General features: G+C 45.3%; 2 protein-coding genes and 1 pseudogene across 4 annotated transcripts in view; 1 reads left to right on the forward strand and 2 right to left on the reverse strand.

Annotated features, from left to right (window-relative positions):
• Positions 1 to 3,070, reverse strand: part of Tmem254 (transmembrane protein 254) — a 3,480-nt gene extending 410 nt beyond the window's left edge. The window contains exons 1-4 of one of the 2 annotated variants that reach the window (XM_021181762.2): positions 2,707 to 3,070; positions 1,212 to 1,315; positions 944 to 1,003; positions 1 to 327 (exon numbers count right to left, since the gene is read on the reverse strand). The exon at positions 1 to 327 is cut by the window's left edge and continues 410 nt beyond it. In XM_021181762.2, coding sequence (XP_021037421.1) covers positions 207 to 327; positions 944 to 1,003; positions 1,212 to 1,315; positions 2,707 to 2,793 — 372 coding nt within the window. In that variant the 5' untranslated portion in view covers positions 2,794 to 3,070 and the 3' untranslated portion in view covers positions 1 to 206. Of the gene's footprint in view, positions 328 to 943; positions 1,004 to 1,211; positions 1,316 to 2,453; positions 2,677 to 2,706 lie in introns of those variants that run through there. The other variant, XM_021181761.3, reaches the window with a different exon arrangement.
• The window catches only part of LOC110288523 (uncharacterized), a 57,681-nt gene that overhangs the window by 21,735 nt on the left and 8,553 nt on the right, over positions 1 to 27,393 (forward strand). The window contains exons 2-6 of one of the 2 annotated variants that reach the window (XM_085828430.1): positions 10,395 to 10,539; positions 19,888 to 20,042; positions 25,216 to 25,366; positions 25,467 to 25,749; positions 26,205 to 26,248. In XM_085828430.1, the coding sequence (XP_085684556.1) occupies positions 26,236 to 26,248 (13 nt within the window). In that variant the 5' untranslated portion in view covers positions 10,395 to 10,539; positions 19,888 to 20,042; positions 25,216 to 25,366; positions 25,467 to 25,749; positions 26,205 to 26,235. The remainder of the gene's footprint in view (positions 1 to 10,394; positions 10,540 to 19,887; positions 20,043 to 25,215; positions 25,367 to 25,466; positions 25,750 to 26,204; positions 26,249 to 27,393) is intronic. The other variant, XM_085828431.1, reaches the window with a different exon arrangement.
• LOC110288522 (elongation factor 1-gamma pseudogene) lies at positions 22,292 to 24,976 on the reverse strand (annotated as a pseudogene).

The raw sequence follows: 27,393 nt of genomic DNA on the forward strand, positions 1-27,393 counted from the left end.
GCTGGAAGGGCAGGGTTTTTCTTGTTTCTTTCTTAAACAAGAAAGGTCTATCCAAGGTTAGTCAGAGCACCAAAATAATAGTAACTAGAGGGTCTCAGGCAGGTTCTTCGACAGACACTGCCTAGAAGACAGGGAGGCCATCATGGTACCCAGGGGCCCCTGAAAGGAGGGCTTGAAGAGGTGGAGAGAAACTTGCTCTCTTTTTTTTAATTGTGTTTTTGGCGCTTTGATCTGTAAGCAAGCAGGATGGAGAGAGAGGCTACACCAAACAGAAAAGTCTGCAGGAACCAGAGGAGCTGGGCCTGGGGGTCTGTGATTCCTTTACGCCTGAAAGACAGCAAATTTAAACAATAGAATTTTAATGTTGGTTCCGGGGACAACTGTATTCTACTTTTACTTTTATGTATAATTCAGAGGTACAATCTATGAGGATCTCATAAGTTTGGGGACTTTTAATTTACATTGACCCACAGAACTGTTTGAGGAGCTTTAAGAGAAAACATATACCGGTATCTGAAGCAGGGCCTGTCAGATCACAATCTCTGGGTCTGGAAACCAGGCATGTGTATTTTTGAAACAGCTCCCCATGTGATTCTGTTTTGACATTGGATTGAACAATCACCGGCCTAGAGGAGTAACTCAGTTCTTTTGCAGACTGGAACACAGACTCTTGGTTCCAGTTGATTAGGCAGAACTTTTGAAACACAGCAAAAAGTATCCCAGTTAAATAACTAAATCATTAACCGGCAACACAAGACACTGCATTCACTCATCAAACATTTAATGAATGCGTCTGTCCCAGGCTCAGTGTTAGGTAGAGGGATTCAGACTGCAGTGGAGCAGGCTCTCAGCCTAAAAGTGCATGAATTATTTAGACATGGCTACTCATGACTTACATCAGATATCAAGATAAAAGCGGTAAGTTCCTATTACGAAGACTTACTTGCATAAAACCAAGGCATACAAGGACTCTCCCACATGAATTAGCCAAGCAAGCCAATACCTGAAACCAGAAAAGGAAAAAAAAAAAGTTTTTCTTTTTTTCAGTTTAGGGTGATAGTTATTTGCTAATCTATTTTAACACAGAAACTTTAAAGATAAAGGCACCTGATGGCAAACTAGCATCACTGTTGGCTATCTAAAAGGAACTGCAGGCCTTCCTGGTACCAAACACTGGAGCTGCTGTGCCTGCCCAGAACAGCTTTCCTTACCCATTCCGTAGGAAGGTGTGGTAGTGGTCCACCAAATACTTCGTGAAGGGACCCAGGGGCCCAAGGCTCTGATAAGGGATGCTCTGAGGCCAGAAGACAACCCACTGCAAGAGAACCACAGGCACAGAACATCTTCAGGAAATGGTTATTATGAAAGCAGCTATGAAACAGTATTGATTGTACAAAAGCTATACACCAAAGAAACTCAACAAGTCACACAGTCCTCCCCTTCCCAACTGTCATGTTCTCAAAGCCGCTTAATTGTGAGACTTAGGCAGAGGAGATACGCTTACAGAGTCACTGTATTGGGTGACTATTTCTCTTAATGGGTATCAGCAAAACACTATTTTATAGAAGTTATTAACTATTTTTTTTAAAATAATTTATGTGCCGTGGCTAGACTGCAGAAATTACAGCTTGAGCCAATCTACTATTCGATTTAGAGCCACTTCTCTTTCGCTTTTTATACCCTTATAACTAGGGATGTCTTCAGCATAGGGGTGGAAAGCAAGTAAAAGCAGCTTTCTGAAGTTGTGATTGCAACTGCTTGTTTGTGCAAGGTTTCTGTAGCTGGATTACCATCTTCTCCGTCTGTCTGGTAGTTTCTGAAAAGTCTCAATGCATGCCTCTGCCTATGATGAAATTAGGTTAGGGGTGATGACCCTTGACCCCAATAACACTGTAGACATGACAATCCCGGGGTCTCCTGGGATATCTAAACAGCATTTCTTCGTATTTATATCAGTTGAGCCCAAAGTACTTTCTAGCATCTTTCCCATTATTCTTAAAACAAAATCTTCCTCAGATGGAAAGAACCAGTCTTCCTCAGTGCACCTGTCTTCTTCCACACCTATGTCCAGTTATATCCTTTTCCTTCCTTCTTACCAATATAAACTCTACCCATCCATTAGGTTTATCCCAATTTTGCAAGCAATTCAAACTTATTCAAGCACTCTGCTTCGATTCTTATACTGAGTTGTTAGGTCTACTGCAATGTACTAATTTCACTTCTCTCTTCCCGAAAGGATAAAACTTGGTTAAACTTCAATGATCGTGGAATAGGGCGCAAGGACCATTAAATAGAAATCCCTCAGAACCCACCGAACTTCCGTGTACACCAGTAACCCAGGCAACTGCCCTTCGTGCGCAGAATTGTCCACCCCACCCCCACCCCCCACCAACACCCTTCGCTCACACAAGGGCCAGAGCTGCCAGCACGCCCCCAGCACTCCCTATGCCTACCGCGAAGTAGCCCAGCCCTAGGGCGGTGATCAGTGAGGGCCAGGGTCTGGCTACACGGAAGTATGCAGTGGGGTCCCTACGGGCCTCCGACTTCGCCACCACCATCTCCAGAGATCTAAACACTGAGTCGCAGGGCCAGAATCGCTTCCAGCCCAGGTCCACGCAGGGAAAGCCTGGTGAACCGGTTCACCAGGCTTAGCCCTGGCTAGCCAGTGCGCTTGCGCGGCGCCTGCCAGCCGCTCGCGGGCTTTACCGTGTAGTAGCCGAAGGAGACGGTGATAACTGTGAACCAGAACAAGCTGCCCCTCTGGAAGTAGCCGGCGCCTGTGGCCGTCCCCATCGCTGCAGCGATCCCACCGGATGGTCACTTGCATCCAGTGCAAGGTGGCCGGGGCGGGGCGAGCGGTTTCCTGTGCACCAGACCCGGAAGGTTTTGACTGCGGTGATCTGGGGACCGAGTCTCGGTCCTTTCCGGTGCAGGAGGCATCTCTCAATTTCAGTTAGAGTAGCGGCTGTTTTGCCTCCTTGATAATGGCGAGTCAAGTTTCTGAGCCATTTCAGTGAATTGAGAGTGGTGCGGAGCATTACGCCTCCTCATTTGCTCGCCTCATTTGGGCGGAGCCATTCATAGCGCTGGCTTATTGAGTGTGGCTATCTCTACCTAGCTTAATTTGGGTGGAGCCTTGCACAGGGATGGCCTCAGAGTCAGGCTATCCCTACCTGTCTACTGCTCTTTTTGTAAGCTTAGTATAGCTTCCTAGCCCACTTGTTTTTCACTCTATCCGTAAAAAACTGCCATGAGTTAGCCCAGGTCGAGGCTTTGGGTTTATCTAAAAAGAAAGCATTAAGTTTCTAACCCATACTGCCTACTAAATATTAGTGATTAATATTAATTCTACTTCCTGGTTAAAAAACTATTACTTAGACTTTAGTGTATGCATTTACACCCGCCCCCCCTGCTTAGTTGCATCTCTGTGTAGTGGGAGACGTAAGGTACCCAACTGTTTTGGATTGAGCATCTTCAGAGAAAGACAAGTTTTACTTGGGACTGAAAAAAAAAAAAGATTAAAATAACCCGATCCCGATGTTGGACTATGTTTGTAATCCCAGAACTCAGAAGGCAGAAGAGGAATGGCCTGAGGTTGAGGTCTTGTGGGCCCAATGGTGAGATCCAGGCCAGCCAAAATAATAATGCCCCGGAGGGACTAGGACTGTGGCTTAGAGAGTAAGCAGAGAGCTTGCCTAGCCTGCAGAACTCCTGGGGTTCAGCCTTCAGCACCACATGAGCAGGTGTGTTGCCCCAAGCTTCTGATCCCAGCATTTAGGAAGATGAGGGATTCAAGGCCATCTTCAGATACACAAGTTCTGACTAGCCTGGGCTGCTTGAGACCCTGTCTCAAAACCAAAAGCCAACCAGAAAACCACCCAAGCAATGCATGGTAGCACACACCTGTCTCTCCAAGACTGGGAAGGTGGGAGCTATGGCTGTTTCAAGACCCTGCCTCCAAAATGCAAGAATGAACACTGGGAGTTTACTAAGTACAGAACGAGGTTTAGTTTCTTTACTCCTCAGCGCATCTGTGGGCAGCAGATGATTGTTTTTATATCAACAATAGCAGGCACACAGAGAGTCAGTCGCCTTTATCCTCTGATGGGTATGGAAGAGGGAAGATAAAAGTTCAGGCGGTGTGAGATGAATATTCCCAGAACTTGAGTTGACATGCAACGCCGTCCAGGGCCTGTTTCCTTATTTAATCACCTATCCTGGGCAGCAGTGTTTTAAAAAGGAGTTCCAGAAGGTGTGATCCAGTCCATTTCCCAGATAAACCATAGTGCACAGAATCCTCAGACTCATAGGTGATGAAGTGGGCATGGCGGTCCAATCTACATCTGGGGTGGAAGTAAGAGATGCAGGAGTTCAAGGCCAGCCTCCGTCACCCCACACCAGGTTCCTGAAAAATCTTCACATATGTGGTGGTGCATGTTTGTAATCCCAGCACTAAGGAGGCAAGGGCAGTTTCAGAAGTTAAAGGCTAAGCTTCAATAAACAGTCACGTCCCCCAGACACACACACTATAACAGTGTGAGTTTAGTGCTTCTCATCATACTCAAAGCATTCTTTGGTCCTGTTTCCCAGCCTGCCTTTTATGTCTTGTCTCCTAGGTGAAAGTCTGTCTTCTCTTGTGTATTCAGTGCTTTTGAGATGCAGCTTTCACCTCCATCCGGATGACCCTTTATTGGTCTCCTGAGCCTTGGTGTTTGTTTCCTGTTATTGATGATCATCTTTACCAAGCACCTACCCACACCTCAACACAAGAAATTCACTGTCATTTTCCAGAGTCAGACCTCATCAAGCCCCTGTGGATGTCCATGGAACCCTCCTCCAACCTTGGATCCATTTATTCCACCACCCCCACCACACACACACACACACACACACACACACACACACTCAGTTCTAGGTCAGAACTGCTTAAACATCATCTGCTCATGGCCTCTTTTACCCGAGAAATTTGTAGGTGACCTCCCCCCCCAATATATATATATATATATATATATATATATATATATATTTGTGTGTGTGTCCATATATATATATATATATATATATATATATGGACACATAAAATAGGTATTCAAAACATTACAGACAATAAGTCATAAAGTAGCTTAACAATTTTTGCTATATATCCAATTTTAACATTTTTATCAATGACATTTCCAAATGTACATACCAGTGAATAAATGTTGCCTGTTGATTTACATAAAGAAATCCTGGGCTGTCAAGATAGCTCTGTGGGTTTCTGTTAAGTGTTGTAGGCTGAGTTTGAGCCTCAAAACCCACATGATGGACGTCCAACATGGGAGTTACCCACTCATAGAATGGATAATCATTATTTAGAAATTGATTCAAGGGCTGGAGAGATGGCTTAGCGGTTAAGAGTACTGACTGCTCTTCCGAAGGTCCTGAGTTCAAATTCCAGCAACCACATGGTGGCTCACAGTCATCTTTAATGAGATCTGATGCCCTCTTCTGGTGTATCTGAAGACAGCTACAGTGTACTTAGATATAATAATAAATAAATAAATAAAAATAAAAAAAATTAGAAATTGATTCAAGTCTTGGCTGAGTATTTGATGCTGCAGAACAGAGATTGTTTTCAATAATTTTCAGAGTTAGTCGATACTTTAATTTCATCATAGCTAGTGCCAAGAGAGAAATTATTGGGAATTTTGTCCTAATCTCAAGCCAAAAGCCATTAAATAGTAAATGTAAAATGAAAGCCAAGCCAGCAACTTGAGTAGCAATTTTAAGTTGTTTTTTTTTTTTTTTAATTTATCTATTGGTTATATGTAAGTACACTGTAGCTGTCTTCAGGCACACCAGAAGAGGGCGTCAGATCTCATTACGGATGGTTGTGAGCCACCATGTGGTTGCTGGGATTTGAACTCTGGACCTTCGGAAGAGCAGCCGGGTGCTCTTACCCACTGAGCCATCTCACCAGCCCGAGTAGCAATTTTAAAATTAAATATCCTAGCCGGGCAGTGGTGGGAGTCTAGCTCTCAGGAGGCAGAGGCAGGTGGATCTCAGTGAGTTTGAGATCTTCCTGGTGATCTACAGAGTGAGTTCCAGGACAGCCAAGGCTACACAAAGAAACCCTGTCTCAAAAACCAAAATCAAACTAGTGTTTCTAGGGGGTGGAGAGATGGCTCAGTGGTTCAGAGGGCCTGCTGTGCAATCATGAGACCTGGAGCTCAAATGTATGTAATTCCACTCTGAGGGATCTGACACCTCCCCTGGCCTCTTCATATGCACTGACGCGTGCATCATTGGCACACACATACAGAAACACATAAATATTTGGAGAGCCATGACGATGTCTCAGTGAGTAAAAAAAAAAAAAAGTGATCCAGTGAGCCTGGATTTGGTCCCTGGCACTCCTGTGAATTAGTTACTTTTCTGTTATGATAAAAACTATGACCAGGGCAGGGAGTTGGCTCAGTGGTTAAGCACACCTGTTGCTCTTGCAAAGGACTGGGGCTTGATTCCCAGCACCTACACAAGGGTTCACAACTGCCTGTAGCTCCTGTACAAGGGGATCTGACACCCTCTTCTGACCTCTTTAGCCACCAGGCATGTATGTAGTACACAGACATGCATGTAGGCAAAACACTCAGATATAAAATAAATCTAAAAAAGTTTTTAAGAACAAGGAGAACAACAAAAACTACTTTGATAATAAACAACACATGGAAAGAAGAGTTTGTTTCGTTTGCAGCTCTACGTGGGAAATCCATAATGGAAAGGAAGGCATAGGGACAGGAAGCTGGCCAGTTTTCTCCAGCATAGAAAGCAGAAATTAGAAATTGAAGTAGGATGTCTTAGTTAGGGTTTTACTGCTGTGAGCAGACACCATGACCAAGGCAACTCTTTTTTTTTTTTTTTTAAAGATTTATTTATTTATTTATTTATTTATTTATTTATTTTTTTGAGACAGGGTTTCCCTGTATAGCCCTGGCTGTCCTGGAACTCACTTTGTAGACCAAGCTGGCCTCGAACTCAGAAATCCACCTGCCTCTGCCTCCCGAGTGCTGGGATTAAAGGTATGTGCCACCACGTCCGGACCAAGGCAACTCTTATAATGACAGCATTTAAGTGGGGTTGGCTTACAAGTTCATTGGTTTAGTCCATTATCATCAAGGTGGGGAGCATGGCAGCATCCAGGTAGTCATGGCACAGGAGGAGCTGAGAGGTCTACATCTTCATCCGAAAGCCACTATGAGCAGACTGGCTTCCAGGAAGCTAGGATGAGGGTCTTAAAGCCCACACCCACAGTGACAAATCTGCTCCAATTAGGCCACACCTACTCCAAGAAGATCACACCTCCTAATAGTACCACTCCCTGGAACAAGCATATACAAACCATCATATAGGATGAGGTTATGTCTTTATTACAGTTTTATTGCTGTGAAGAGACACCGTGACCATGGCAACTCTTATGAAGAAAACATTTAATTGGGGCAGACTTACAGTTCAGAGGTTTATCATCATCATGGCAGGAAGCATGGCAGCATGCAGCCAGACCTGGTAAGGGAGAAGTTGATAGATCTACATCTTGATCCTTAGGCATCAGAAGGAGACTGTGTGCCATACTGGGCTTAGCTAGAGCATATGAGACCTCAAAACCTACTTCCCCCGCCCCCCTGTGACACACTTCCTCCAACAAGGCCACACTTCCTGATAGTACGATTTCTTATGGTCCAAGCACAAAAGCATGTGAGTCTGTGGGGAGTCAAATCACCACACATTATCTATAAACTATCATAGTTCCCCCTCCACTCCCCTACTAAAGGCTCTACCTAACATATTCTAAAAGTTCTATAACATCCCCAAACAGAGCTATCATCTAGGGACCAAGTATTTGAACTTGATGCCTTCTATCACCAAGCCTATAAACTATCATAGTTCCCCCTCCACTCCCCTACTAAAGGCTCTACCTAACATATTCTAAAAGTTCTATAACATCCCCAAACAGAGCTATCATCTAGGGACCAAGTATTTGAACTTGATGCCTTCTATCACCAAGCCTGGTAAATTGGTGTTTCCCAACCCCACACTCCTGATCATGGAAGGAAGTGAGGTATAGCCCCACAGCCCTAGGATCTGATTGTTAGTGTGCTGGCTAGTCTTATGTCAATGTCACACAAGGTAATGTCATCTGACAAGAGGAAATCTTAATCAAGAAAATACCTCGATGAGATTGGCCCGTAGGCAAGTCTGTAAGTCATTTTCTTGACTGGTGATTGATGTGGGAGAGCAGAGCAATTGTGGGCAGTGCCCCCACCCCTGGGTAGGTGGTCTTGAGGTGTATAAAAAACAAACTGAGCAAAACAGAAACAGGCTAATAAGCAGATTTCTTCATGGTTGCTGCATCTGTTTCTGCCCTGACTTCCCTCAGTGATGGAGTGTGACTGAAAGTTGTAAGCTGAGATATATCCTTTCCCCTCTGAGTTGCATTTGGTCTTTATCACAGCAGGAGAAACCTGAAGGAGACAGCCTTCACATACATGGCATCCAGAAGACATGCACCAGAGAACCAAGTCACTTGGTTGGCGAGAAGGCCTACTGTTTTCTCTAGGTTGGCAGGGGTCTCACACATGGATATTTTCTCCTTTTCCATTGTAATGACCAGAGCACATGGAAAATGATCAAGGAAATAGAGACCAGTAACTTACAGTCCTTGGAAGGAAGAGACCTGACATACTGGCGTACGCCTTTGATCCCAGCTCTTGGGAGACAGAGGCAGGAGGACCTCTGTGCGTTCAAGGCCAGCCTGATCTCCAGAGAGAGTTCCAGGATAACCGAGGCTACACGGAGAAACCTTATCTCAAAAACCCAAAACAAACAAACAAACAAACAAACAAACAAAGGGCAACATAGATCAGAATGAAGGGAGCTGAATTTAAAACTTCATACTTAGTGTCAGGTCTCAAAGAATCCAGAGACAAGGTTCAGTCAGTGGCTGTGGCTCCTCCCAGTAAGCCTCACCCAGCTGCTACATCTCTGTCACCCCGGAGCTTGGCCTCCCTTCTCCCTGCTTCTCCTTCCTATATAAATGTTCAGTGGCCAGGTGCCCTTTTGGTCCTTGGCTCTTCTCTTGGTTTGCTTGTTCCCTCCCTTCCCATACTCCCCCTTCCCTTTCTCTCTGGCTGCTCCCCACCCTCCAACCCCCTTCCCATGGCCCAGTTCAGTCTGGACTCTTCCAGATGCCACTGGATCCTTCTTCCCAACCGTATTCAGAGTGGTCATGCCCTCACTGTCATTTACTCAGCAAGGTATAGTGGCACAGCACTTTGCTGTCATCTCAGGGCTTAGGGGGTAGAAGTGCGAGGATCATGAGTTCAAGGTCATCCTTAGCCTTGTAGCAAATTTGAGGCCAGCTCGGGTTATATGACCCTCATTTCAAAAAACCTGGTGTAGGAGCCAGGCTGTGGTGGTCACACCTTTAATCCCAGCACCTGGGAGGCAGAGGTAGGAACATCGCTGAGTCTGAGGCCAGTCTATAGAGTGACTTAGTCACATAGAAACCCTGTCTTGGAAAACAAAACCCTTCCTCACCACCTAAACAAAAAGAAATCAAAAACCTGGGGAAGGTTTTCCTAAGGCCCGGTGTTTGCTGCCTGCCTCATCTGGAAGCCACAGGGAAGCTGTGGCCTGACCCTCAGTGGGTTTGACCTCCTCACTCGTTGAGCACCTTCATGCCTACTCACAACAAACAGACACATTTCTCATAAAAAAAGATCTCCTCTCGACACCTGAACAACAAAACAAATCCCCTCATTCTTATGAAAGTCACCATAAAGCTAAAAGACTTCTAGGAAGTCTTCAATGTTCATAGTGGGAAAAGAACTGTAGTCAAGCACTGAGCGTCCTCAGATGCTTTGACTGGGATAGAAAAGTGAAAAGAAAGCCAAGGGTAATGACCCTTAATATATGCAAAAGAAGCATAAATAATCTACAGGCAGCTGGGCACAGCAGCACCTGCCTCTAACTCTGGCACTCTAGAGGCAAAGCCGGAAAGGCAGGGAATTTTTAGATATCCTGAGCTATGTAGTGGGCTTTACCTCATAAAACAAAAACAAAATAATACCTTTGGTATTTGATCTACTGTAGCCTCCCCTCCCCCAGCCTCAAGGGTTCCACTGTTTACACCTGGATGGAGCTTGCTGGCTCAATTGTTCTGTCACGCCCACTGCTGGAACCTGCCGCTTTGCTGTTTGGAGCCATACACGTGGTCACCCTGCTACTGGTCCCCAGGACTATTTGGTGGGAATCGCCCCCCCCTTCCTCTTCTTCATAACTGCGTGCTGATATAGTAAAATTGAGCTTTGATCAGAATTGGGTTTGACTTGGCTCCATTCTTTCTTCTGTCCGTTTAGTTCCTCTCTTTCAGCCCGAGCTGCCATCTCAGTTGAACCGTTTGTTGCGAGCTGCTAGTCGGCCGTAACAATCTACAAAAAGATCATCAGAAAATAACTCCAGACATAGACCTGTATGATCCAAGCATTGATTCCCACGATGGAGGTAAGCTTCAGAGAAGACAGGAAATGAAATGGGTGGGCAGGCCGTCAGATGATTCTGGGACAATTAGTTACCTATTGGGATGGGACAGGAACAAACCAAACATCTGGAACTCTATGCCCAAACCCAGATACACAAACAGATTTGCATCTAACAGGGCAGGGAGCTCCTCTCTCCCACCCCAGGAGAGTACTGATGCTGGTAGGACAGTGGACTGGGCATAGCTCAGGGGCAGCTGGAACGGTCAGATGTAGCTCTTCCATTCAGCAGACAGAGAAGTAGAGGCTTCTCTCCTGCAGTGGCCTGGAAAATCAAGGCGTGCCCCATTCCATTCAGTGCCTAAGGCCTCCCCCCCCTCCCCGCCCAATAAATTGTTTTTAAAGCTTTAGCACCTTAAAGCTAGTTTTCAGAAATAATGTTCCCCATGCTACCCTAAGGAGCATGCAGCCCATAGCATGACTAAGAGGAGATCTTCCTTATGACACCAAAATTACCCCGGAGAGAGCAGAAGCCTTCTGTACCATGGGAAGCGTGGGAGCCTGTGGTCAGAACTCCTGGGCACCAGTCACCTGAGGACAGTTTTCCCACCCCGGTAATCTACAGCTCGCGCTAAGCTTTTGGGAGTCTCCTTCCTAAATGATTTCCAGGGCTTTTCCAGGGCTCTTCCAGCTTGTTCCTGCTAGGTGCATGGAGAAGGTTTAAGAGTATGCCAGCAGCAGACTCCTGAAGATCAGCAAGATCCCTCAGCTGAACTCCAAAACCATCAAAGACCTGGCCTCCCCTCTGCTGGGAGCCCCTAGGCAGCCGGACTTCTATCCTGAGCTTCTCAGATCCTGTATATATTTTATCCTAGTTTACATCACAAACCTCTTCTCAGACTAATTTTCTTCCTTCTTTCTTTCTTCCTTCCTTCCTTCCTTCCTTTCTTTCTTTCTTTTTTTAGATTTATTTATTTATATGTAAGTACACTGTAGCTGTCTTCAGACACTCCAGAAGAGGGAGTCAGATCTCATTATGGATGGTTGTGAGCCACCATGTGGTTGCTGGGATTTGAACTCTGGACCTTCGGAAGAGCGGGTGCTCTTACCCACTGAGCCATCTCACCAGCCCCAAACTAATTTTCTAATTGTGTATTGATGAAAAATAAAGCTAGTGATTTTCTTATAGTATCCTGTGTATATTTGTATATTCTACACTGAAGAAATGTAGAATGGCCTACCATAACTCTGTTCTGTATTGAAGAAAAATAAAGCTATTGATTTACTTAAAGAGAGAGATAGACAGAGAGAGATTGGCTAGCCAGAAATAGTTTTTTTTAAAGAGATTTATTTATTATTATATCTAAGTACACTGTAGCTGTCTTCAGATGCACCAGAAGAGGGTGTCAGATCTCATTACGGATGGTTGTGAGCCATCATGTGGTTGCTGAGATTTGAACCCAGGACCTTTGGAAGAGCAGTCGGTGCTCTTAACCACTGAGCCATCTCTCCAGCCCCAGAAACAGCTTTAAGCAGGCTGACCTGCCGAGAGGGATGCCAACATAGAAACAAGGCACGTTGATTTGGCTAAAGACAGTAGCATTTAAAATTTCTGGCCAGATTAAAGGCATTAAAAAAAAATCTGAATACAGGGGCACGGGGGACAGCTCAGCTGGTAAGAGGTTTTCCAGACAACTTGGGTTCAATTCCCAAAACCCACATGATGGCTCATAAGCAATCGGAAGCCCTCTTCTGGCCTCAGCACAAGGTGTGTACTTTGGTGCACAGTATTTTTTTGTTTTTTGTTTTTGTTTTTTGAGACAGGGTTTCTGTGTGTAGCCCTGGCTGTCCTGGAACTCACTTTGTTTTTTTTTTTTTTTTTTTTTTTTTTTTTTTTAATATTTTTATTACATATTTTCCTCAATTACGTTTCCAATGCTATCCCAAAAGTCCCCCATAGCGCCCCCCCCACTTCCCTATCCACCCATTCCCATTCTTTTGGCCCTGGCATTCCCCTATATTGGGGCATATAAAGTTTGCAAGTCCAATGGGCCTCTCTTTCCATTGATGGCTGACTAGGCCATCTTTCGATACATATGCAGCTAGAGACAAGAGCTCCGGGGTTCTAGTTAGTACATCATGTTGTTCCGACAATAGGGTTGCAGATCCCTTTAGCTCCTTGGGTACTTACTCTAGCTTCTCCATTGGGAGCCCTGTGATACATCCAATAGCTGACTGTGAACATCCACTCCTGTGTTTGCTAGGCCCCAGCATCGTCTCACAAGAGACAGCTATATTTGGGTCCTTTCAGCAAAATCTTGCTAGTGTATGCAATGGTGTCAGCGTTTAGAAGTTGATTATGGGATGGATCCCTGGATACGGCAGTCTCTAAATGGTCCATCCTTTCATCACCGCTACGAACTTTGTCTCTGTAACTCCTTCCCTGGGTGTTTTGTTCCCAATTCTGAGAAGGTGCACAGTGTCCACACTTTGGTCTTCATTCTTCTTGAGTTTCATGCGTTTAGCAAATTGTATCTTAAATCTTGGGTATCCTAAGTTTTGGGCTAATATCCACTTATCAGTGAATACATATTGTGTGAGTTCTTTTGTGATTGTGTTACTTCACTCAAGATGATGCCCTCCAGGTCCATCCATTTGGCTAGGAATTTCATAAATTCATTCTTTTTAATAGCTGAGTAGTACTCCATTGTGTAAATGTACCATAATTTCTGTATCCATTCCTCTGTTGAGGGACATCTGGGTTCTTTCCAGCTTCTGGCTATTATAAATAGGGCTGCTATGAACATAGTGGAACATGTGTCCTTTTTACCGGTTGGGACATCTTCTGGATATATGCCCAGGAGAGGTATTGCTGGATCCTCCGGTAGTACTATGTTCAATTTTCTGAGGAACCGCCAGACTGATTTCCAGAGTGGTTGTACAAGCTTGCAATCCCACCAACAATGGAGGAGTGTTCCTCTTTCTCCACATCCTCGCCAGCAACTGCTGTCACCTGAATTTTTGATCTTAGCCATTCTGACTGGTGTGAGGTGGAATCTCAGGGTTGTTTTGATTTGCATTTCCCTGATGATTATGGATGTTGAACATTTTTTCAGGTGTTTCTCTGCCATTCGGTATTCCTCAGGCGAGAATTCTTTGTTCAGTTCTGAGCCCCATTTTTTAATGGGGTTATTTGACTTTCTGGAGTCCACCTTCTTGAGTTCTTTATATATGTTGGATATTAGTCCCTTATCTGATTTAGGATAGGTGAAGATCCTTTCCCAATCTGTTGGTGGTTTTTTTGTCTTATTGATGGTGTCTTTAGCCTTGCAGAAGCTTTGTAGTTTCATGAGGTCCCACTTGTCAATTCTCGATCTTACAGCACAAGCCATTACTGTTCTATTCAGGAATTTTTCCCCTGTGCCCATATCTTCAAGGCTTTTCCCCACTTTCTCCTCTATAAGTTTCAGTGTCTCTGGTTTTATGTGAAGTTCCTTGATCCACTTAGACTTGACCTTAGTACAAGGAGATAGGAATGGATCGATTCCCATTCTTCTACATGTTAACAACCAGTTGTGCCAGCACCATTTGTTGAAAATGCTGTCTTTCTTCCACTGGATGTTTTTAGCTCCCTTGTCGAAGATCAAGTGACCGTAGGTGTGTGGGTTCATTTCTGGGTCTTCAATTCTATTCCATTGGTCTATTTGTCTGTCACTATACCAGTACCATGCAGTTTTTATCACAATTGCTCTGTAGTAGAGCTTTAGGTCCGGCATGGTGATTCCACCAGAGGTTCTTTTATCCTTGAGAAGAGTTTTTGCTATCCTAGGTTTTTTGTTATTCCAGATGAATTTGCAGATTGCACTTTCTAATTCGTTGAAGAATTCATTTGGAATTTTGATGGGGATTGCATTGAATCTGTAGATTGCTTTTGGCAAGATAGCCATTTTTACAATGTTGATCCTGCCAATCCATGAGCATGGGAGATCTTTCCATCTTCTGAGATCTTCTATAATTTCTTTCTTCAGAGACTTGAAGTTTTTATTATACAGATCTTTCACTTCCTTAGTTAGAGTCATGCCAAGATATTTTATATTATTTGTGACTATTGAGAAGGGTGTTGTTTCCCTAATTTCTTTCTCAGCCTGTTTATTCTTTGTGTAGAGAAAGGCCATTGATTTGTTTGAGTTAATTTTATATCCAGCTACTTCACCGAAGCTGTTTATCAGGCTTAGGAGTTCTCTGGTGGAATTTTTAGGGTCACTTATATATACTATCATATCATCTGCAAAAAGTGATATTTTGACTTCATCTTTTCCAATTTGTATCCCTTTGATCTCCTTTTGTTGTCGAATTGCTCTGGCTAGGACTTCAAGTACAATGTTGAATAGGTATGGAGAAAGTGGACAGCCTTGTCTAGTCCCTGATTTTAGAGGGATTGCTTCAAGCTTCTCACCATTTACTTTGATGTTGGCTACTGGTTTGCTGTAGATTGCTTTTATCATGTTTAGGTATGGGCCTTGAATTCCTGATCTTTCCAAGACTTTTATCATGAATGGGTGTTGGATCTTGTCAAATGCTTTTTCTGCATCTAAGGAGATGACCATGTGGTTTTTGTCTTTGAGTTTGTTTATATACTGGATTACGTTGATGGATTTCCGTATATTGAACCATCCCTGCATCCCTGGGATGAAACCTACTTGGTCATGATGGATGATTGTTTTGATGTGTTCTTGGATTCGGTTAGCAAGAATTTTATTGAGGATTTTTGCATCAATATTCATAAGGGATATTGGTCTGAAGTTTTCTATCTTTGTTGGGTCTTTTTGTGGTTTAGGTATCAGAGTAATTGTGGCTTCATAGAATGAGTTGGGTAGAGTACCTTCTGTTTCTATTTTGTGGAATAGTTTGTGAAGAACTGGGATTAGATCTTCTTTGAAGGTCTGATAGAACTCTGCACTAAACCCATCTGGTCCTGGGCTTTTTTTGGTTGGGAGACTATTAATGACTGCTTCTATTTCTTTGGGGGATATAGGGCTGTTTAGATCATTAACCTGATCTTGATTCAACTTTGGTACCTGGTATCTGTCTAGGAACTTCTCCATTTCATCCAGGTTCTCCAGTTTTGTTGAGTATAGCCTTTGGTAGAAGGATCTGATGGTGTTTTGGATGTCTTCAGGATCTGTTGTTATGTCTCCTTTTTCATTTCTGATTTTGTTAATTAGGATGCTTTCCCTGTGCCCTCTAGTGAGTCTGGCTAAGGGTTTATCTATCTTGTTGATTTTCTCAAAGAACCAGCTCCTTGATTGGTTGATTCTTTGAATAGTTTTTCTTGTTTCCACTTGGTTGATTTCACCCCTGAGTTTGATTATTTCCTGCCGTCTACTCCTCTTGGATGAATTTGCTTCCTTTTGTTCTAGTGCTTTTAGGTGTGTTGTCAAGCTGCTAATGTGTGCTCTTTCTAGTTTCCTTTTGGAGGCACTCAGAGCTATGAGTTTTCCTCTTAGAAATGCTTTCATTGCGTCCCATAAGTTTGGGTATGTTGTGGCTTCATTTTCATTGAACTCTAAAAAGTCCTTAATTTCTTTCTTTATTCCTTCCTTGACCAAGGTATCATTGAGAAGAGTGTTGTTCAGTTTCCACGTGAAGGTTGGCTTTCTATTATTTATTTTGTTATTGAAGATCAGCCTTAGTCCATGGTGATCTGATAGGATGCATGGGACAATTTCAATGTTTTTGTATCTGTTGAGTCCTGTTTTGTGCCCAATTACGTGGTCAATTTTGGAGAAGGTACCATGAGGTGCTGAGAAGAAGGTGTATCCTTTTGTTTTAGGGTAAAATGTTCTGTAGATATCTGCCAGATCCATTTGATCCATAACTTCTGTTAGTTTCACTGTGTCCCTGTTTAGTTTCTGTTTCCATGATCTGTCCATTGGTGAAAGTGGTGTGTTGAAGTCTCCCACTATTATTGTATGAGGTGCAATGTGTGCTTTGAGATTTACTAAAGTTTCTTTAATGAATGAGGCTGCCTTTGTATTTGGAGCATAGATATTCAGGATTGATAGTTCCTCTTGGAGGATTTTACCTTTGATGAGTATGAAGTGCCCCTCCCTGTCTTTTTTGATGACTTTGGGTTGGAAGTCAATCTTATCTGATATTAGAATGGCTACTCCAGCTTGTTTCTTCAGACCATTTGCTTGGAAAATTGTTTTCCAGCCTTTCATTCTGAGGTAGTGTCTATCTTTTTCTCTGAGATGAGTTTCTTGTAAGCAGCAAAATGTTGGGTCTTGTTTGTGTAGCCAGTTTGTTAGTCTATGTCTTTTTATCGGGGAGTTGAGTCCATTGATATTAAGAGATATTAAGGAAAAGTAATTGTTGTTTCCTGTTATTTTTGTTGTTAAAGTTGGCATTCTGTTCTTGTGGCTGTCTTCTTTTAGGTTTGTTGAGGGATTACCTTCTTGTTGTTTCTAGGGCGTGGTTCCTGTCCTTGTATTGGTTTTTTTCTGTTATTATCCTTTGAAGGGCTGGATTCGTGGAGAGATAATGTGTGAATTTGGCTTTGTCGTGGAATACTTTGGTTTCTCCATCTATGTTAATTGAGAGTTTGGCTGGGTATAGTAGCTTGGGCTGGAATTTGTGTTCTTTTAGTGTCTGTATAACATCTGTCCAGGATCTTCTAGCTTTCATAGTCTCTGGTGAAAAATCTGGTGTAATTCTGATAGGCTTGCCTTTATATGTTACTTGGCCTTTTTCTCTTACTGCTTTTAGTATTCTATCTTTATTTAGTGCATTTGTTGTTCTGATTATTATGTGTCGGGAGGTATTTCTTTTCTGGTCCAGCCTATTTGGAGTTCTGTAGGCTTCTTGTATGTTCATGGGCATCTCTTTCTTTAGATTTGGGAAGTTTTCTTCTATAATTTTGTTGAAGATGTTTGCTGGTCCTTTGAGTTGAAAATCTTCATTCTCATCCACTCCTATTATCCGTAGGTTTGGTCTTCTCATTGTGTCCTGTATTTCCTGGATGTTTTGAGTTAGGATCTTTTTGCATTTTCCATTTTCCTTGATTGTTGTGCCCATGTTCTCTATGGAATCTTCTGCACCTGAGATTCTCTCTTCCATCTCTTGTATTCTGTTGCTGATGCTTGCATCTATGGCTCCAGATTTCTTTCCTAGGGTTTCTATCTCCAGTGTTGCCTCATTTTGGGTTTTCTTTATTGTGTCTACTTCCCTTTTTAGGTCTAGTATGGTTTTGTTCATTTCCATCATCTGATTGGATGTGTTTTCCTGTTTCTCTTTAAGGACTTCTACCAGTTTGGTTGTGTTTTCCTGTTTTTCTTTAAGGACTTGTAACTCTTTAGCCATGTTCTCCTGTAGTTCTTTAAAGTCCTTCTTGATGTCCTCTACCATCATCATGAGATATGCTTTTAAATCCAGGTCTAGTTTTTCAGGTGTGTTGGGGTGCCCTGGACTGGGCGAAGTGGGAGTGCTGGGTCCTGATGATGGTGAGTGGTCTTGGTTTCTGTTAGTAAGATTCTTACCTTTACCTCTCGCCATCTGGTAATCTCTGGAGTTGTTATAGTTGTCTCTGTTCAGAGGTTGTTCTTCTGGGGATTCTGAGTATCCTCTGTCAGCAGACCTGTACAGACTAAGTTCGGCGGAGTCCCGGAGCCAAGATGGCGCTCCCTGCAGGGCAGGTCACTGTTCTCCGGCTGGGAGGGTGTCGGATGTCTGCGGCCCCAAAAGGGTGCTGCCTCAGCGGTTCTGTGGCTCCCGCCTGTCCCAGAAGCTGTCTGCCTCTGTGGTCCTCACTCTGACCTGTACAGACTAAGTTCGGCGGAGTCCCGGAGCCAAGATGGCGCTCCCTGCAGGGCAGGTCACTGTCCTCCGACTGGGAGGGTGCCGGATGTCTGCGGCCCCTAAAGGGTGCTGCCTCAGCAGCTCTGTGGCTCCCGCCTGTCCCAGAAGCCGTCTGCCCCCGTGGTCCCCACTCTGACCTGTAGAGACTAAGCTCGGCGGAGTCCCGGAGCCAAGATGGCGCTCCCTGCAGGGCAGGTCACTGTCCTCCGACTGGGAGGGTGCCGGATGCTGCGGCCCCAAAAGGGTGCTGCCTCAGCGGCTCTGTGGCTCCCGCCTGTCCCAGAAGCTGTCTGCCTCTGTGGTCCTCACTCTAACCTGTAGACTAAGTTCGTTGGAGTCCCGGAGCCAAGATGGCGCTCTCTGCAGGGCAGGTCTCTGTCCTCCGGCTGGGAGGGTGCCGGAAGTCTGCGGCCCCAAAAGGGTGCTGCCTCAGCGGCTCTGTGGCTCCTGCCTGTCCCAGAAGCCGTCTGCCCCCGTGGTCCCCACTCTGACCTGTAGAGACTAAGCTCGGCGGAGTCCCGGAGCCAAGATGGCGCTCCCTGCAGGGCAGGTCACTGTCCTCCGACTGGGAGGGTGCCGGATGTCTGCGGCCCCTAAAGGGTGCTGCCTCAGCGGCTCTGTGGCTCCTGCCTGTCCCAGAAGCCGTCTGCCCCCGTGGTCCCCACTCTGACCTGTAGAGACTAAGCTCGGTGGAGTCGGAACTCACTTTGTAGACCAGGCTGGCCTCAAACTTAGAAATCCGCCTGCCTCTGTCTCCCGAGTGCTGGCATTAAAGGCATGCTCCACCACGCCCGGCTTTTGGTGCAGTCTTGCACGCAGGTAAAAACACCCACATACATTAAACCAAGTTTAAAATTTTCCTGCTTGTGAGAAAATCCTGCCGTCTCTTTCTCATAAGCTGTCACACCGGAGAGGGTACTATCAAAGAGTTCGAGCATAGTTCCTGAAGGGTTGTAGGCCCATGCCCGGAGGGCACCACTACTTGGGGAGGCTGAACACTGGGAGCTTGACTGTGCTTATCCCACACTGCTTGCTGGGGCAGGTGCTGGGCTGTTGGGAAGCTGTAGGGAGTCACCGTTCTGGGGGTGGGAAAGTGTAGACTAAGACATGGGAAAGCTGGAGCTGGCTCAGGAGTTCCTGAGCCTGCAACAAGGCCGGGCCGGACCATGGGATTCTCAGGCTCTTGGACATCCAGGAGCAGAGAACATAGTTGACGGTTGGGGTGCGGGGGCGCTCAGGCCGGGAACAATGTCTGGCCCGGGGCCCAGGCTTGTCCCAGTCCTTGGCTTGGCAGATGCAGGCTTGCTGGTGGTCGTGACTGGGAGCACAGAGAGGCCTTCTATGGGAGATTAGGCAGCGGCTCTGTAGGAGAAGGCCATCTTCATGGCTCCCCACAGCAGATCTCGATGAAAAGAGACAGCCTAGGATTCTAAACAGTTCATTGTCATGGTGGAAAGTAGATGCCTAAAACCATACCCCCTTTTCCGGGTGGGCCTGAGATTCATATCTTTTGCAGGGAGGAGTGTCTGGGAAGGGAAGCTTACTGGCGAAGCCCTCAGGGTCTCTAGCTACCTCATTAGCATGGAGAACTCTGTCCTGACCGTACATGACCACAGGCATGTGTTCCAAGTCAGGAGTCTGGCAGGGAGCTGGGAGTCACCTAAGCCTCAGGTGAGTCTCACCGGGTCTCCGGGTCTCGGCCTGCTCTACCTTACCAAACTTCCTAGCATGGTTTTCCGTCCCACAAGTCCCCTTCCCAAATCCACATCCTATCAATTCAGGAAAGAGGACACCCCATCCCACCCCACCCCACTCCACCTTTTTTTTTTTTTTTTTTTTTTTTTTTTTTTGAGACTGGGTTTCTCTACGTAGCTCTGGTTGTTCTGGAACTCTCTTTGCAGGCCAGGCTGGCTTCAAACTCACAGATTTGACTGCCTCTGCCTCCCAAGTGCTGGGATTAAATGCGTGCACCACCACTGTTCAGCTAAGGACATTGGTTTTTGATAGTGGACAGTTAGCTGAACTCCCTACAACTTTCTAATGTTCAGAATCCTGAGATGATTAAGCACTGGCTTCCTGCCAGAGGACTGAGGGGGCCTCCTGCCTCTTGCTTATCTGTGACTCTTTTGTGAGCTCTCTAAGCACATCTCACACTAAAAACGAACCATAATGACTTATATTTTACAGGAGGGACAAAAGAAACATCCTATTTCTGAGCCAAATAGGAATGACTACAACCTGGGAATATAGATTCATGTTACCGTGAATGTCACGTCCCATTATGGGAGAGGTGAAGTTTTATAGTCACAGAAAAAAGAAATTCATAAATCAATATGCTTACCCAATACATTGGTGGGGACATCAGGAAGGAAGGTTGCAGCAGGAGCGTAGGGAATGTTAAATTTTAACCTGGAGCGAGCAACTGAGGTGACTATTCAACGGATCAGATCAGACCTGGCCTCCAGGTTCTCCCTGTATCCCCCAATCCCTACCTGCTATGGCAAGGTGTGGCTGGCATACCCAGCCCTCTACCCTGAACTCTCTGTCCCAGAGGCTGGGCTGCTCTTCTATATACAATCCAGGCATTTTGGTTACCTGCCTTCTTTTGTACCTTTGGCTTCCTGGCTGCTGCATCTGTTTCTCCTCTCTCTGCTCTGCCTTCTACTCACCCTCTCCTCACAGGGCCCAGCACAGTCTGGGTCATGGCCACTCTGGACTATCCCAGATGTGCCTGTCTCTGGCTGTGCCTTTTCATCTACAATAAAATTTCTTCTCCGCCTTACCTAGGAGAAGTCATGGCCTTTCCTTTCTGTTTCTTCTTTTCATTCAGGGAAACCTCTCCGTTTGGGTTTCAGCTGTTATGACCTTTAGCTCTAGGGTTGATAGACAGGGTTTTGAGACAGTGTCTTCTTACTATGTAGGCTTGGCTGACTTTGAACTCACAGATATGCACCTGCCACTGCCTCCAGTGTGCCGTGCAACATCACACTCAGTGTAAATGGCTGCTAGTTAGTAAAATAACCCAAGATGATTTGAGCTCTCCGTTTGCAGCAGAGCATATCTCCACGATGATGAAGCTCAGATGAAAGTGCAGACCCTTCAATGGATCGATGGATGCGGCCATGGTTTCTTTAGAGAACCTAAGCTTACACGCTGTGAAGAACCTGGGTCCCATGTGACAGCTCTTCTTTTGGTGTTCTGTTTTTGACTCCCTTTCCACTAAGAGGTGACGTCATTATGTCTGGTGCTGAACCAGCCCAAACTCCAGCCACTCCCTTTCCCAGTTCCAGTATCATAGGATGATGAAATCTAAGCAAACCTTTAAAGGGGGCAGGGAGAGAGAGAGAGGAGTGTGAAGGTTTTATTATTTGTTTTGACTGGAAGGAAATTACTTGAAGTGGAAGAACAGGACAGAGACAGTAGGAGCCTGTTCAAGAATGGGGTTGGTACTAAACTGGGGGCTTTTGGATCCTTTAGTTGAGGTGAATTACAGGTGGTTTGTTTGTTTGTTTTTACATTTTTCATTAGGGGATTAAAAATGTGTGGTGTAGGCAGGGCTGGAGAAGCAGCTCAGCAGTTAAGAGCACTTGTTGCTTTTGCAGAGGACCCAAGTTCAATTCCCAGAACCCACATTGGGCAGCTCCCAACTGCTGCAGGGAGTCTGACACCTCAACCTGCACTCGCACACACAGTCCCCCTCCCAACATATACACACAATTTAAAAATGGAAAATGACAGATTAACCTGGAAGGAAGGAGGAGAGGCTGGCACGAGGCTGGTGTATCCCTTGTTATTCTGGACTAGAAGGAGCCATTCAACATAAGGTGTAGTACTGGCATCTGTGAACAGGACAAACGTAGTCAGGTTCTCCAGTAGTCATACGAGTGTATGTTAGAGACAGGATTGTGGGATTCTAATACAAGGACCCTTTTTTTTTTTTTAAAGATTTATTTATTGATTATATGTAAGTACACTGTAGCTGTCTTCAGACACTCCAGAAAAGGGAGTCAGATCTCGTTACAGATGGTTGTGGGCCACCATGTGGTTGCTGGGATTTGAAGTCCGGACCTTTGGAAGAGCAGTCGGGTGCTCTTACCCACTGAGCCATCTCACCAGCCCACAAGGACCCTTTTTATATTCTTTTATGTTCAAGATAGAGTGCCATGGATTTTACGATAATCCTCCTGCCTCAGGTTCCCAAGTGCTGGGATTACAGGTGTGAGTCACTATGCCTGGGCCTATTTTATGCCTTTTGGGGTGGGGGTAGGGAGCAGGAACTCACATTGCCCAGGCTGGCTTTAAACTCACTACATATAATCCGAGGATGACCTTGAACTTCTAGTTCTCTTGTTTCTACCTGGGTGCTGGGATTGCAGGCATGAGCCTTCTGTGGAATTAGGGGAACAAGGCTCAAACTGAGAGCTTCATACAAGCCAGGTTAGCACACTTTGAGCTTCACCCCCAGCCTCTATTTTGTATTAACAATGGAAGGCTGTGTTTCAGGAATTGCAAACAGAAGCATCCTGGGGCCACCTTTATTCATTCTTCATTCAAAAGTGTTCAGTTTTCTTTAATGACCCCCATCTCCCTTGAAGGATAGGTGCAGGCAGCTAGGCGACTGGGAAGACATGTTCACTTGAAGATCTTGCCTTGATTGACGGTTTTACCCCCGTACCGGAAGGCCCCCTCCCAGGAAAAATACTCTCGAACCAGGGTCTGGGTCTCCTCGATATTCAGATCCACTTTCTGCCATGAATACGACTCATAGTCCACCAGCCAATCTGGTCTAAGCAGAAAGGCAAGCTCTTGGCCTTGGAAGACCTCAACGCCAGAGATGGAGCTGCTGTCGTTGGTTCCAAAGAGAATAACACTAGCAAAGGCATTCTTCCTCAGTTTGTCCAACTGGTGGAACATTCTAGTGATGAGGTTGCAACTCATGAAGGTTGGGGTGAGCTCTTGGGGAAGCGGTACTCAGCATACCACAGGGACCAGCCACGCTTATCAAAGTGTTCCCAACAATATGGCACTGCCACAGAGAGGGCTCTGGGGCAGACGAGCAAAAGGGTCCTCAGCTTTGGGCTCAGCATCCACTGCCTGCTCACACTCATCCATCTCTTCCTTGGGAGCTGGGCAGCTGCTTCTTTTCCTCTTTCTGCTCAGCCTGGGGCTTCTGTTTCTCTTCTCGTGAACCCTTTTCTTTCCTTGGGGTATCTTTTTTAGGCTGGCTCTCTGCAAACTTCTTAGCATCAAGCTGCACCATCTTCTCACACAGCTTCACCTCTCCCAAGATGGTCGTGAACTGGGGTTGGTTAATGTAGGTAAGGAACCATCAGTTGGTATTGGGGAAAGCCTGGCAAAAAGAAGGCTCTAAGACCTGTATCTAGAGCCACAACTGGGTACAGACAACTGTGCTATCAGCCAGTGTCACTTGTTCACCCACCAGGAAAGTCCGTGTCTTCAAGTGAGTGTCAGCAGCCCCAGGATTCACTTCGCCTCCTCTTTTGCATCTTCGGTGGCCTGTTTGCTGTGGTGCGTAATGCCCAGGTGCTAGCTGGAGGAATGGTGTCACTGTCAGCAAAGCTCACTCCCTGTACCTCCTGAGCTGGCATACTTCCCCGAAACTTCTTGTTGCTTACATAGTAGGTGATGACATTGCTCTCAAACACACAGAATACGCCATCACCCTCAAATGCTGAAACCTTGCCGGCAGGAAGTTTTTGGAGAAATTCAGGGGTATGGTTAGTTTGGCCAAAGTGGAAGTAGGGTGGTGTGGAGAGCACTCAGACCTGAGCCCCACTGTACTAAGCAGCAATGAGGGCCTTCAAGGCCCTCCCTCCCTCATTCTCCTCTTTAAAGGTCAACTTTCTAGGTAAGTAGCTAATAGTGAATTATTATATTAATATTTTTTTAAAAGATTGATTTATATTATGTATATGAGTGCACTGTATCTGTACAGATGGTTGTGAACCTTCATGTGGATGTTGGGAATTGAATTTTTAGGACCTCTGCTCACTCTGGTCAACTCCACTCGCTCAGTCCCTGCTTGCTCTGGCCCAAAGATTTATTTATTATTATACATAAGTACACTGTAGTTGACTTCAGACACACCAGAAGAGGGTGTCAGATCTCATTAAGGATGGTTGTGAGGCACCATGTGGTTGCTGGGATTTGAACTCAGGACCTTCGGAAGAGCAGCCAGTGCTCTTACCTGCTGAGCCATCTCATCAGTCCTATTATATTAATAATTAATAGCTAATCGCTTTGAGCTTCTAAGCAGCAAAGGCTTGAAACTTGTATGTCACCAAGATTGGCCTTGAACACCTGATTTCTGAAATCCTTACCTTGACTTCTAGAGCACTGGAATTGCAGGTATGAGTCACCCAGCTAAGACATACATACCTGCAGATTCAAACCAGGTTGCTGGGGGATAATGAAGGAAGACCAGCCCTTTTACCTGCAACGGGGAGGCAAACTGCTTATACACCTGCAGAAAATTATTTGAGAACAAAAAGGAATTCAACATCTTTTCTTACAGATGAGTTAATATGATGCAGCTGTGAGGAGTGTGTATTTTCTGTACCCTGATTATAGAAAACGACTAACATTGTAGGTTTTCTAGCCTCCTACACATTGAGCAAATACAAAGGTGCTAGATAGAACTATGAGGAAAACGCAAAGGCATCCAGTTTCTCCAATGTGAAACCCAGGTTTGGGCTATCCCCCATCCTCTCTCCCTTCCTCCCTCCCTTCCTCCCTCCCTCCCTCCCTCCCTCCCTCCCTTTCTCTCTCTCTCTCTCTCTCTTTCTTTCTTTCCTTCCTTTTATCTCTGTTTTTTTCAAGACAGAGTTTCTCCATGTGGCCTTGGCTGTCCTAGAATACACGCAGTAGACCAGGCTGCAGTCAAATGTCCAGACATCCAACCTACCTCTACCTCCCAAGTGCTGGGATTAAAGGTGTGCACCACCACCACCTGGCGTCTTTCTCTGTTTTAAAAGGTGAGGTCTTGCTAAATTTCCTAGGCTCATTTTGAACTGTAGACTCTCTGGACCCTCGTGCTTCATTTTCTTCATTTTTAATTTTTTTCCCCTGAGACAGGGTTTCCCCACGTAACCCTGGAACTTGTTCTGCAGACCAGGCTGGCTTCAAACTCACAGAGCTCACCTGCCTCTGCCTCCACAGTGCTGGCATTAAGGGCATGTGACACAACCTTCTCCACCACCTGGCTCTATCTCAGCCTCTTGAGTAGCTTGGAATTACAGGTGGGAGCACCAGGAGTTTCAGGTCATCTTCTGCTCCTTTAGAGAACTGAGGCTGACTGGGGGTACACGACTCTCAAAAAAACAATTTAATGCCGATAAAATACATGAGTCTTATAACGGTAAGCACTCTATTGCCTATATTCTCAGTGTTCCTTTATTGAATGTTGTGGGCCCTCTGTGACTTCGATAGACTCCCTTCCTTGCATAGCTGTCACCTGTACCATGTCAGTGGGATATGGCAAGCTTATGGTCTAGGCACCCTGTCTCCACTGCCCTCTGGTCTAGGTGGCGATAAAACAATGCCAATACTATAAAGATAGCACAGAAACTCAATAGGAAGACTCCTTTGGTGTGTGTTTAATGAATGAAGGGGCTTTGTTTGGAAGACTGATTTGGTTTTTGCCAGTAGGTGTGCCTAAAGTGATCCCGGTGGAGGGTGTGGCTGGGTCAAGGGTGGAGCCTTTTTTTTGTGTGTGAAGATTGGGTGGGGTACTTAGGGTGTGGCTGGGGAGGGGATCAGCATCTGCTTATATCATTATCAGTAATCAGAAAAAGTTATTTCTCTCTTCTGCAGCGAGCAAGGTCTGCGATTGGAGGTTTCCAGCATGCTTTCAAAAAGTAAGTTGCTTGGTTAGGGACCAAACTATGGCTTCTGTAGCTATCTATCTGATGCTCTACCCAGGGATGTCTAGCCTCTATGGTATATCAATGTATTTATCTACATATGTGTTGGGCTGCATTCATAGCTATCCCAGGACACATTCTCCCTACAGCTTGGATGCGCACTGCATCTGAGTTTTTGTTTGTTTGTTGCTTGTAGGGATGTGAGTTCTCATCTCTGGGTGTTTGTTTGTTTGTTTGTTTTGTTTTGTTTTGTTTCTGTTTTTTGAGACAGGGTTTCTCTGTACAGTCCTGGCTGTCCTGGAACTCACTCTGTAGACCAGGCTGGCCTCGAACTCAGAAATCTGCCTCTGCCTCCCAAGTGCTGGGATTAAAGGCATGCGCCAGCACTGCCCGGCCTCATCTCTGTTTTTTAGCTCTTTTTTAAAAAAAATTATTTTATGAATATGAGTACACTGTCACTGTCTTCAGACACACCAGAGGAGGGCATTGGATCCCATTACAGATGGTTGTGAGCCATCATGTGGTTGCTGGGAATTGAGCTCATGACCTCAGGAAGAGCATTGAGTGCTCTTAAGTGCTGAGCCATCTCTCCAGCCTTTTTTGTTTGTTTGTTTGTTTGTTTGTTTGTTTTTGAGACAGGGTTTCTCTGTATAGCTGTGTCTGTCCTGGAACTTACTTTGTAGACCAGGCTGGCCGTGAACTCAGAAATCCGCTTGCCTCTGCCTCCTGAGTGCTGGGATTAAAGGTGTGTGCCACCATGGCCGGCTTTATTCTTTTTCTTGTTTCAGGGACTGTGATAGTCCTGGCTCTCTTGGAACTCCCTATCTAGGCCTTGGAGAGAACTGCCTGCTGGGATTAAAGGCCAGTGAAAGTTAATGAGATGGGGCAGGAAATGGAACTTGGCAGCATAGCACTTGACTTGATCCTCAGTCTTGTAAAACCACGTGTCAAAAATAAAGCCGGGTGTGGCGGGTGTGGTGGCAGAGGTAGGCAGATCTCTGACTTGGAGAGCAGCCTAGCCTGGTCTACACAGCTCATTCCTGTTATTCTTGGCTGAAGGAAAATAAAATTAGTGAAAATAAAATAAATGAAAGGGAAAGAGGTAATAGAGAGAAAAAAGGCAAAAATCTTACAAATGT

Source organism: Mus caroli, unplaced genomic scaffold (genome assembly GCF_978045245.1).
Source record: "Mus caroli unplaced genomic scaffold, Mus_caroli_1 scaffold_12, whole genome shotgun sequence".
In the NCBI taxonomy this organism is placed as follows: domain Eukaryota; kingdom Metazoa; phylum Chordata; class Mammalia; order Rodentia; family Muridae; genus Mus; species Mus caroli.